The sequence below is a fragment of the Anneissia japonica genome, unplaced genomic scaffold (genome assembly GCF_011630105.1).
Source record: "Anneissia japonica isolate Jap-2015-1 unplaced genomic scaffold, ASM1163010v1 scaffold288249_len478412_cov200, whole genome shotgun sequence".
Lineage (NCBI taxonomy): Eukaryota > Metazoa > Echinodermata > Crinoidea > Comatulida > Comatulidae > Anneissia > Anneissia japonica.
In genome coordinates this window covers 439,954-452,857 of record NW_022758042.1, presented here as the reverse complement: position 1 = coordinate 452,857, position 12,904 = coordinate 439,954, and the positions used below count along the sequence as shown (strand labels likewise).

The 12,904-nt window shown below is 32.4% G+C and overlaps 1 protein-coding gene across 5 annotated transcripts in view; it reads right to left on the bottom strand.

Moving 5' to 3' along the window:
• Window positions 1–6,318: 6,318 nt before the first annotated feature.
• The window catches only part of LOC117124967 (transcription factor AP-2-beta-like), a 69,553-nt gene continuing 62,967 nt past the window's right edge, over window positions 6,319–12,904 (bottom strand). For all 5 annotated transcript variants that reach the window (XM_033271310.1, XM_033271307.1, XM_033271311.1 and 2 more), the window contains exons 6-7: window positions 9,736–9,877; window positions 6,319–9,427 (exon numbers count right to left, since the gene is read on the bottom strand). In XM_033271310.1, coding sequence (XP_033127201.1) covers window positions 9,118–9,427; window positions 9,736–9,877 — 452 coding nt within the window. In that variant the 3' untranslated portion in view covers window positions 6,319–9,117. The remainder of the gene's footprint in view (window positions 9,428–9,735; window positions 9,878–12,904) is intronic.

Sequence of the window (12,904 nt, the reverse complement as noted above, 5' to 3'; positions counted from 1 at the left end):
ATGAATGAAAACAATCATACAAAGAAGGCGTTAGAGATGGATTGGACATGTGCGAAGGAAAGAACAGGGAAGTATTACCAAAACGGCACTCTACTGGACTCCAGAAAGGAAGAGGAAGAGGGGGAGACCTAAGATCACTTGGAGAAGGACGGTGGAAAGATAAATGAGGGATCTGAATCACACCTGTGTGGTTTGGGGAAAAATCTACCTTACGGATTAGTCCAGTAAAATATCACCTTAACCGTTGCATAGACTTAGTAGTCAACGAAATTCTCACCATAGGTTTTATATATTATGTAAACATCATATATCGATGTTGCGTCGCATGAAAGTTGTGATTTACGGAGAAAATTAAGTTTTTAAAGGCAGATTTTGCCTACCTACCGTCGTGAATTGTTTACATCGAGAAATGACGTCACGAGGCAAATTATATTATACGACGCTGCTGCCGTTGACCTTCGTTTTACAAAGAAATGTATAAATGTACAAATATGGTAATTAGTATCTGTATTATAATATATTATTATGTATCACATATACAAAAAGTTGTTTTGATAATAAAAAACTCAAAAAAATATAAGAAACAAAGAAAGTTGTGATTTTTTACATGTCGTTTGAAGTGACCCGCCATACAATTTGATGACGCCCTCATTTGATGACGCCCTCAATTCAAGCATTGCATTATTTAGATACTGTAATATAAAGTATATTTTACGGTAGGAATCAAATGTTTTGTACACTGGAAGATATATTTACGATTCGTTGCCGACAAGTTTTAAAAAGAAAATGTATAAATGATGTTTACATAATATATAGAACCTATGGTGAGAATTTCGTTGACTGCTAAGTCTATGCAACGGTTAAGGTGATATTTTAATGGACTAGATCATCATAGTATAATTTAACGAATAAATTAGAATCTCAACCTGAATGGTTAAGCTGTAGGTCACAGCTGATAAATCATATTACCGTATATATTAATATTCAAGCAAGTCGATAGAAAATTAATAATATTATAATAGGTGACTATGATGATAATTACGACGATGATGGCTATGATAATGATAAGAAGTGCTTGCGTAAGAAAGACTGTGAAATTAAAATAAACGCAATACGCTAAACAGATTCATAGCAGTATATTATGGACAAAATTTGCACACAGCATATTTAATGCCAGAAATCTCTCTTCATCTTATAAATTACTCGCATAAATCTGTCAACGTATTATGGTAACTTGGTTTTTATTATGCATTTAATTATTCTGTAAACCGAGACTTATTTTGTGTTTCATACCGCAATCTTTTGAGATAATTATATCGATGTATTATGGGCTTGTAATAGCTTACAATATCAGTGGTCAGTGGTCAAAAGCATAACAGGTCAAGTCTCGTGATTTATTTTATAATATTGGACATAGGCCTATTACTTCTGTTTTAATCTTTAAATATAGTTGGCACAATTGACTTCTCTCGTCTTTATCATACAGCAGAAATATGATACTCATCTGCACTAACACGTATTTTCGAACATGTTTTTCGTTCAATACTATTTTAATAAAGATTTATATTTTTTTCTATTTTTTTAAAATTTCATTTTTATCATTACGCCAAACTTAATTGCGATTATTGCGATTGATTATTAATTATTGCGATTGAACCCCCTGGAGAACTCCCACGGCGGCTATTATATGCGGGGGTTATTCGTAGATCCGAGCGATCGACTCCTATTAAAATCCGACGGTGGCCGGATTTGAACCAGGGTTTTCAGAACAAGAATCAGGAACATTACCCCTCTTGGGTAATAAATTTAAAGATTCAAAGAATCGCTTACTTTGTAAATAGAACGACGAAATAGTTCCCTCACAAAATAGTACTCAAAATAATACCTTTCCTTGTCTGCATGGTCTCATACGTTGTGTGATAATGACAACCTTTTTTTAGTAAATTGTCTGTAATTTTGCAAAAACTTATAAAGTTACGTCTGTTCCATTGGAAGTTATTAACTTATCTTATAATTTTAAAAGAGTTGAAGGTTATTCAATTCTTCATCGGGGAAGGTTCTAAGTTACACATCAAAGGCTCGCTTTGTCTTTCAGTGGAATAAATTCATAATAAATAAATAATAATTGATAGGGATATGCTTAAAACATATGCAAATTCACGTAGATGATCTTGACGTTATTAGAAATACAAGTGAATGCACCTTAATTATAATATATGTTACCGTGTGAGTTTCATGAAAATACCACATACTGTAAAATCTCATTCTACTGAGAGAAAAAAAAAAGTTCTGTAAATATAGGTGGCAGTATTGCTGTATTTTTTGTGAAGAGAATTTCCATTCATCAAGTCCAAACAGACCTGCAGTAAAATCTTCATTTCAGATAGTACGTTGCTGCTATGTATTGCTATGATATTTTGACTGAATTGGACGGCGACTATATAGCTTAAGCTCGGTTTCCTTACAAACGCTACACTGTCGCTGCAGCAATCGCTACACAGCATGGCTACCCCGACGCAATCGAGAAGGCACCCCGATTCGTCTGCAACAAAATCTGCAAAGTTGAACCAAGTTCATTCTTCCCGACTTGTCGGCAACGAATCGTAACTATTGACCAACCATCGGCCGATTTTAGATGTTGACGTCATCAGCTTTTCTTACGAACATTTACTGTGTCTTCTACATCTGTAGAAGGCAATGCATAAACAATGAAATAGCGAGAACTACCTGTTTTTAACTTGAGTTGCTATGAAATTTAACACAATTATTCTCCGACCAAACTAAAATTTAAAGAAATTTGATAGATACAAATATAGATATGTTGTAAATATAAATTGAAGATATTGATGATTCTGTCATTACTCTTTATCTAAATGTACCTTATTTAAGGACTTCAGGGAGATAACCAGTTTTGGAAATAATATTGTTAAATGTACAGTATATTTCCATTTAATGATACTGGCCCTTTTTTGTGTGATGTATCAAATTTCAAATTACTTTTGCAGTAGTGCATCCCAACTTACGCAAGGTTGATGGTTTCATATAATATTATCAAAAACTTATGTTTGGAATAGATTATATGAGCTAAAATTGGTATGCATTTCCGATTTCATTTTCTTTTTCAAAAGTCTTGTATCATATTTGCCCTAATGTTCATGTTAGTATCTTAAGTAGTTTACTATAATGTTGATAATTGTTCATGTTTGTACCTTAAGTAGTTTACTATAATATATGATATTGTTTAAGTTCACTTTCAGGTATGGAATGAAATGAAAGAGTGTATAGGAAAATGATAGATGTACAAACTGAAACAAGCGGGGTAAGGGAAGAACAAGGGGTCAATGAAGAGGCAGCAGGGTATAATTATTATCTATTTCCAAAGTTTTTATTGAAAGTATACATTGTGCAATGTGATTAGAAATGATGATTCTAAAATATTATCAATGACCACATATGCCTCGTTGGAAAAATCTCAAATAGTTTTTGTGTACATAATGTTGAGAACTTATTTAAAAACATGAGTGCACCCTATTGGAATGAACAGTGATTTTAGGTAAAGAAATGTTTAAATTTTTATTAAAACTTACATGGATAGTAAAATTGAATTGGCAATATTAGGTTCTAATCGGAAAGAAATTACTTTAAAAGTATGCTTTACCAACGTATGTTCATATATACAAAAGAACATGTACTTATAAAAAAAAACCTTTTTATTTAATGTTTTGAGTTTACTGTCTATTGAAGTATGCCAAGTGCTCTTCTGTTAACATCTTCAAATATTTTGTTGTTGAAAGGTTTAACATTTTCGTGTTTTAGTATGTTATGTTCATTTTCATTGCCATGTAAATGGTTGCGTTGGGCTGCAGTTATGTTTGTCATTTTGTTTTTAGTTTTTAATGTACGTTTGCCTTAGTTGTTTACATTTGAATAAAAAAAAATAATTGATTAAAAAGAACTTTTAATTTAGAATGCAGCATCAACAGTAGATTTTAAAAAGTATTAAAGAATATTAGAACAAAGACTAGGAATTCTAGTGTAGAGAAATTCATTGAACGTTACAACAGTGTTTGAACAACGTTTCAAGTAGGCCGACTGGCGGTAGGCCGGTAGGTAGTACAATACTACTAGTATAGGTAGGCAGACAAGCGTTTCTATGGAATCGCTATCGAGAGTCACAACTCGGCCACTGTCGCTGATAGGCAGTGGCGGCGCCAGCGTCTGAAATCTGGGGGGTGGGGCGAGTGAGGGACAAGCAAAGTGGGCGTGGTCGGCCATCAATTAAAATGTGGTCCAAGGGGCTGGGCCCCCGAAAAATATGACAATTTAGGTGTTTCAGGGGCTTATCTAATCGATTTTATAGATGGAATGTCTACTAATATGTAAAAAATACATATAGTTGTTTTTTTCTCCCTTGCGAATTGTGTTTTTTCTTCTTTTTTGTAGGGGGGTGGAAATGGGGGTAAAGAAATTTGTCTGGGGAAATCCCCTCCTTCCCCTTCCCACGTAGAGCCGCCACTGTCAATATGGTGTATAGAAACCGAGCTTTAATCTCACCAATTCCTCCCCTGTCAATGTATTCAACACTGAGAGAACTTATAGTCTTCACCCTGTTATAAGTCTGTGGCATTTTCTAAAGGATAATAGTTATACAATGTATGGAATATACAGGTTTTTAGATTGGTTGCAAAGTAGTAGATTGGAAACTCAGTAATATTAATATGTACCTCGGTTGAGGCTGAATGAAAAAGATCTACCCAAGATTATGGAGAAGCGTGATGGGCGCCATCTCGCGACCATTTCAAGTACTGTCGGTACATCTAACTTCGAGCTAGCTGAACTCTACCAGTGCAAGAAGGGGAACGTCATTATAACAAAAGCAGCAACATCGTAGTCGTTGTTCATAGTGTTACTCGTTTCTGACATTGTTAATCGGGGATTTATATTCTGCTTACAGAACTTTAAACCAACCAGTCATTATTTGAAATATGTTTATGAGCATTATTCTTTAAGGGGAAGTGAACATTAGAAACACACACAAGTCATGAATATCCTACTACACTAGATTCTCCTAAAATATGTGTTCACTTTAGTGAAAGGTGCACTCAGTATCTATATTTACGTTTTTAGAATTTTAGAATTTATATATTGAAAATAAAGTTGACTTGTATCTTGTATATTGTATAATCTATATATTATTCTAATAAATAAATATATATATATATAAACTAAAAATGGAATTACTATAAACCAGATATATTAAGATTTAAAATGGGTCACCTTCTGTATATTTAGCTTTTAGATTTCTTAATTTAATGGTTAAAGTCATTGTTAAAACTAAAAAAAAAACACATAACAAGAGTACATTTTGTTTGTACTGATTACGCATTTAAATGAATTATTAGTGCTGTTACTGCCCGAATCATAGAACATATTGCCACATATGGGTTAAAAATACAATAAACCGGGTAATAAAACGTCATCTTTTGGAAAATCATTGTATAATATAATTGTGTATATAATCCAATATTGAACTGTTAAAATCGAAGCTTATGTATTCTGCTCTCTATACCAATGTGTTCAGTCTTTTCTTTAATTTCTTTGGAACTGTTCCAAATGTCCCGATTACAACAGGAATGACCACTGTTTTAATTTTCAATATTTTTTCTCAGTTCTCTTGCTAGATCCTGATAATTAATTACTTTCTTCATTTCTTTCTTCTCGATGCAGCTATCGTATGGTATTGCAAAATCTATGATTATTATTATTATCATTTTTAATTTTATTATCATTATTAAATTATTATTATTATTATTATTATTATTATTATTGTTATTATTATTATTATTATTAGTAGTAGTAGTAGTAGTAGTAGTAGTAGTAGTAGTAGTAGTAGTGGTAGTGGTAGTGGTAGTGGTAGTGGTAGTGGTAGTGGTAGTGGTAGTAGGGTAGAGTAGTAGTAGTAGTAGTTGTTGTTGTTGATGTTGATATATTTGTCTTTATTATCACCCCGTTTCTTCGGATAAAATTCTGATTTGTTCATTTACAAAAGAATATAAGTTATCAATTATAGTAAGTCACAAATTATTAAGAAAATCCGTTTTCAATAATTTACAAACGGTTTACTACGAAAGTTCATAAATTTACCCGCAGATATTAGGAATAGTATTATTTTAACTGATGTAAATGACGAAGTTATACTGTTGATCTCAAATAGGTTTAGGTGGCAGTATCTTAATAATAAAAAACACCACGTAACATGTTGACTGATGCTAAATTACTAATCAGTTACTAAAAGTAACACAACATATGAAACGGAGATACATCTGTTAGATTTATTTCTGGACTTAAATCCTTTATTTTGAACAAAACAGCTACGCTTCACCCATATACAAACCTACACACAGTAACAAGTTATAACAAGTAATACTTTTTTCACAACTATTTAGGGATCGGCACTGTATGAAGTAACTTAAAAACTAGGTTTTTACAAGAGCTTACAAACATAAAAATAAAGACGACTTTAAATACGCTTTAGACAAGAATCGTAGGAAATTGTATATAGAACTAACTTATTTGTATCGCTTGAGGGCGGTAAAAGCCTCGTAGACAGTGGCAATTGGTAAACTTTACCCGTGCGTTCATATTCAGATTAAAACCAGTGACTATGTACGCATAAAACTCCCCTCCCCCTAAACCCAATCCATGCTCCCAGAATCAGAAATCAAAACAACACAGATACATGTATTTAATGACGACTAGAGATTAATTCGAGTTCAAAATGAAAACACAAGGAATTCAACGGATATGCTCAAACATCTCCATACCAAATCCAACATGACCATAGTCCTATGATTTCTATTCTTTCACTAATTCCAATAGCAAATAGTGTATTTTCAAAAAGAGATTAAGACTACACATAATAGTATATGATCATATGTACCATGATTCCGAGTGCATTGTGTGAGAAAAGAAATTCACGTGTACACGTGCGTAAATAACAAAGTTACGTTTCTCTTATGTTGGAAAATAGATTTTAGACATGCTCACAATACACTGAGCCATTGCAGTTGAAATATACCAATGATATTATGAAGGAAATAAGGTCCTAAATAATATATTAGGTGTATTTCCTTAACAGTTTTCAATGAAAGGAAATCTAATATTTGGTCCACTGTTTTTTTGTTTTTTTTAACAATACTGATCAGGACTTCATAATTATATAGTTATAGGCCTTTAGTTTTCATAGTTTCATAAGAAGTAAACCCTATGTCTGAAACCTAATGTCCACATTAAATTTTATTTAGTCCGTATATTTATATCCAATCTTGTACCAATACTTGAATACCAACACAACTGGATCTATTTTAAAGTCAATAAAATACCGAGTCCTCTTCTACAAAATGTAAGAATATTTACTATACGATAAGGAGGATAATTATTTAATAATACTGAGCTGCAGATAATTTTCAATTTAAAATAATTGTTTATTTCTTCTTTAATTAGCTGGTTTGCGTAATTTTTTGTTATTCTTATATTCGTACGATTTTTTAAAAATTGTATTTTACTGGTATATAAGTTTAACTAACTAATCCAAAAAAAGCATATCTTGTTAATGAAAATCTCCTCCCCATAATTATTTATTGCAAATATTTTAATGACATTCTATAGATAGACAGGTATGATATGCATAAACTATGACCTTTATATTCTTGTCATATTCCTGGTGATTTTGGTACCTCAAGATAGACTAAATATGTAAGTAGGCTTATAACGTTTGGTAATTTTTTTTTTTTTTAAAAAAGGTAAGTACGGAGTCAATAAACTTTTCTGATTTGGATGGATTTCTGAATAATATGCAGATAAAATGTAATAATTTGTCTTTTACTACTTAACTAAAACTGCAGTCACTTTATAAACAATTCCTCTTAGAAGGTGTATTATTCTGACAATTACTGTATACTCAGTTTTAGAAACATCACAAGCCCGCCCTCATTTGATACAAAGTTAAGAAATTCAAAACATAAGTACGTTATAACATTATTAAGTATACACGCGAATTATTATATATTGTTAACGCCAAACGTAACATTGTGTACCTGTGATACTCCACAGTATCAGAACATTAAACTGTCCTTTACGTAAAAGTTGGAAATAGATTTCTACATTATAATATATTTGAACAAAAGAAAGAAAAGGTGTATATTAAAAATATACGGTCCACAAAGCAATTATTGCATCGTGACTTTTTAAATTTTTCCATTTGATAAATCGAGTTCATATCATACTTGATTATCAACGCGAGAGGTGATTCGTCGGTGGGTGATTAAAGTTTACATTTACATACAAATCTTAGATTTAATGAGTCGGAAACTCGTTCGCACCTTCGCAGCGATCAATACTTTTTGGTCGACGTTTATGTTTATCAAAACAGATATTTCAAATAGCATTATGTTTCATTCAAATAAAAAAAAACAAGAAAATTATCTACAATAAGACTAAAACTTTATCAAAATGTCCACTTTGTCTCTTAAATTTCGTTATGTTTATAATGCGATGTAACTTGAAAGGAGGATCGGATCTATAGGAGTTATTAAAGTTTTAACAAACAATATGGTGGACGAATACCCTATAAAATGGGTTCTAGACGGATTCGTACAGGTGGGCTGTAAAAACGATTTTGAAGATAAATGCAACTACTGGACTACGTTTGTTTGCGTTAAACCAGGAAATGGCTTCTTGAACATAGGCCTACACGCACAATGTTCCCAGAATGTAAGCGCGATGCACCCTCTTGCTTCTAGATTCCTCCAGCAATAGACGTTCTTTGTTTTGTTTTGTCTTCTATATTTTAAGCACCTTGATAAGAGTATGTACGCACAAACAAACGAACGCATACAATGGCCAACATAACTCTGATCCAGACTTGTCTCAATTGAGCTTTTATGGCAACGCGTAACTTTTGACCCGTCTTCTTTATAAACATGCTTGCTGACGATGTCAAATGAAATATCTAGCTAACCTGGTCCTCTTTGTCTGCAACCAGTTACCTGAATTCACAAGAAAGCGTTCGTATCGCATTTCTTTAAATCTCTTTTTTCAATCGGAATAGCATTTTGTTCATACTTCCTTTACTCTGTCGTCTCCTTTTTCACCATTACTTTTATTTGAATTTGAGTCTAATTTACCACCGCCGTGTGGTGATAGGATACTAGGATACGCTTTTTCCATGTATTTCAGCATTTCTGTCAGACAGTTCTGCAAAGTGGCAAAAGACGCAGATAGTGCGGGTGTGCCAAAACCATGAGTGATCATGCTGAAATGCGTCAAACAACGCTGAATGGACGGCTCCAGGATAGGCTGTGCGCGTGTGTTTCCAAGCGGTGAGCGGTCTTGACATAACACATCCTGAACTTCTTTTAGAACTTGTCTGAAACGAAATTAAAAGGATGCATCCTTTAAATACATTGAATACAGTGGAATTAGAAAAAATGGAATTTACTTGTAGTGAGATTTGTGTCAAGAAAATGGTAACATTATGAACGTTAATAATGATGATGATGATGATGATGATGATGATAATGATGATGATGATTTTGATAACTTTGATGACTGATGATCATAGCGATCGTGATGATGGTGGTTATGATTATCATGATGATGATTATAACAATCATGATAATGATATGCTATCATCATGATAATTATAATAAGCCTAATTTATGTTAGACAACTTACTTTGTTGCTAAGACCATGTTCTTTCGAGTTTGCTGTTCTGATGGGTCTGTATGTTGCCTTGCTGTATATTCACCTATCTGTCGAGATGGAAACTCGGTTTCACACACATAGCCAAAATCACGAGCCAAGTGTATTGCTTCACCTATGACCATAAAGAAAACAATTATTAAACATTTGATATAATAGCAAAAAAATCTTATTCGTGCTACCCCATTTAATCAATTCGACATGGTTATTATGCTGTATATTCACCTATCTGTTGAGATGGTAGGCTTACCTATATTATAATTATCATATATACACAATATAATATAATACAAATAGGCTTATAGTAATATAATATATATAAATATATATTATTATATATATGATATCATTTACCATCCCCAGCATATATTACCTAATCACTGACAGATAGTTGTCGTTGCATCACTCCATTCTCATCGAAATCTACAGATATTTATCATTCATGTACTAAACCTAATAGGACATCGATCACTACAGCTAAATAGATGTTCGTTCCGTCAAGTATAGTGTGTGTAAACCGTGCTGGCATATGTGGATTGCCCAGGCGTTACGGATATTTTTGTAACATAGACCTATATAAGGATCAACCAGCATTTTATGGTTTGGCAAAGCTTCATTTATAGGCCCTATATATATATATAATCAATATCTCACTATCACGTTTCTCATTGTAAATATGACTATGTTGTTGTAATTATTATTATTATTATTTTCATTATCAATATAATTTACATTATTAATAACATTAGTATTATTATGAGCAGTATTATTAGAATAAATCGATTTTAGACCTATTTACAGAGCCAACTGACATTTTAAGGCATAGTTGATCCTCTACTTCACTGATACCCCTTAACAATAAGGCGTTAAAAGGGTTGATCATGTTCGCATTCATAATAATATATAGACCTAATATTTCTGATATGTTTATGTCCATCCACCTACGCCTCAAATTAATATTTCGTAGAGCTATCCGGATAAGTTATCATTCAGATCACCCTCGTCAAACGCGGAGTGATCTATGAAATCGTAGGCTTACATTACCTTATTGGAGTGATACGCATAACATACTACCTGATTTAGTCTTTTGTTACAATATTGTAAAAAGGTGGGCATATTTGATATTTCCCGTAGTTTGGATGTTTGTTAGTGTAGTGTATGGTTAAACAGTAACGTATCGGCATTAGTCTAATTGTGCACGGTATAAAGAAGTCAACAATTAATTTATGTAGGCCTAAAACAAGTGTATCTAGGCTAAATGCAATAAATACTTCGATTTAAAGGATTTGTTGCTCATTGTAGAAGTGATTACGATTTTTAAATTTGATACCGAATTAACTAATTGTGAATCTAATTATTATTTCGAAGCACGAATGATTTCATACACATAAGTGCCGCCAATGTTGTTACTGCATATTCATAAATTCGGTAAACTCGGCGACTTAAAAAAAAAATCAATTGTAAGCTGTGTTCCTCAGTTCGCTTATTTTTTAATTTAATTAATACAGAATATTTTCAAAGGAGAGATGGTAATTAACTCTCGTCAAACACGGACTTATAATACCGCCAAATGAATGTCTTTTCACCAAACATGATATCTATACTATTAATAACATGAATTACCTTGCCGGCATAAATTTAATTGTGTCGACATGTGGCTCTTCTATATTGACACTAAATAGAAATTCGAGTCCGAAATGTAAAGTTTACCCTGTAACACATGTTATTTCTCGTTGCTATTACTAATCTCATATCCCGTCAATCGCTTGTTTTAACTTTCACGCCGAGATGATTTTCTATTTCTCTCTTAATATAAATCCTTTATTAATTTTAGTGTTTGATTAGCGCACGACATTATCGAATAACAAGTCAATGGTAAATACCCGCAGGCCGGGCATCGTTGTCCACCATAAGCATATGGTTGGAGCATGGTTGGAGGTATGTCTGCCCAAAGAACTTACTATAAAATGTACAAGGAATAATAATATGGAAGCAATACATCACATGACCACTGCTATCACAAAATATGATAATTCGTATTGTTCTTCTTTTAAATGTATTGAATGCTTCAGAATTGTTGCGAACTAGGACTGAATAAGTAACGATCTATGTTATATCTCTTTAGTTTAAGAAAAAAATATTTTAAGTTTCTTAGTTTTTTTTAAATATTTTTTTACCTAAGTTCGTTAAACTATACTTCACAGAGGGCTTTACTTTTTCAGGAATTATACTGTAGGTTAATATTTAGTTACAGAACAGACGTATACAATTCACGCGTTCAACAGGACACAAGAGTAAAATCGACACGTTGAAAGAGAATGTGGCAATGAATGAAAACTATTCCACATAGCTTATTCACCAATTTCAAAAGCAACCCAAAATGAATTGGTTTATATTTGTCCCGCTGTTTAACCCAGGATTAGGGAAATGGGACACCTTTTTACTTGGTAGATCCTAATTGTTTGGCTAGTTTAAGTCCTCATTTACGCTAATCGTTGGTTATAGAATATTTTGCTTTATTGAAAAGCATTCATCCTTAAAAACTCAAAACGGTTGCTCATGATTCGACACTAAGTGAAATTGATGTAGAAATCTAGCTCGGCGAACAAGTACTTGAACGCAACAGCACAAACTTGTCTTCTCAATCTCCTCAATGAAGAAGATAACACCTTACGACGACCAATCGGAAGTGCATCCAATTTGCAGAATTGCTTTAGGATTTAGGAAGATGCGAAAAAGTACACGAAATATAATTTAATGAGATAGAAAAACAGCAATATATCTTATGAGTCGGCTGGCCTGGCCAAGGTCTTATCGTTCCCTTCTTTCATCTCATGATATATCACAGGTAGCTGAATTATACTTTGGTGTGTCATCATAAATTATGCATTAACACATTGATACTAGCAAACTATATTACATAAATAACCAAACGTTTTATATATATATATATTATATATATGATAAATATTATATATATATATACAACTGAAAAAGAAACTTTCGTTAAAGAATTTAATGCTTAATAAGATTATAATGTAATATTTTCAATCACTCATTTATTATTATTCCTTCTCAGTTCTATTGTATTTAACCAACATACCCAATTTGAATATATATATACATATGTATATATATATAC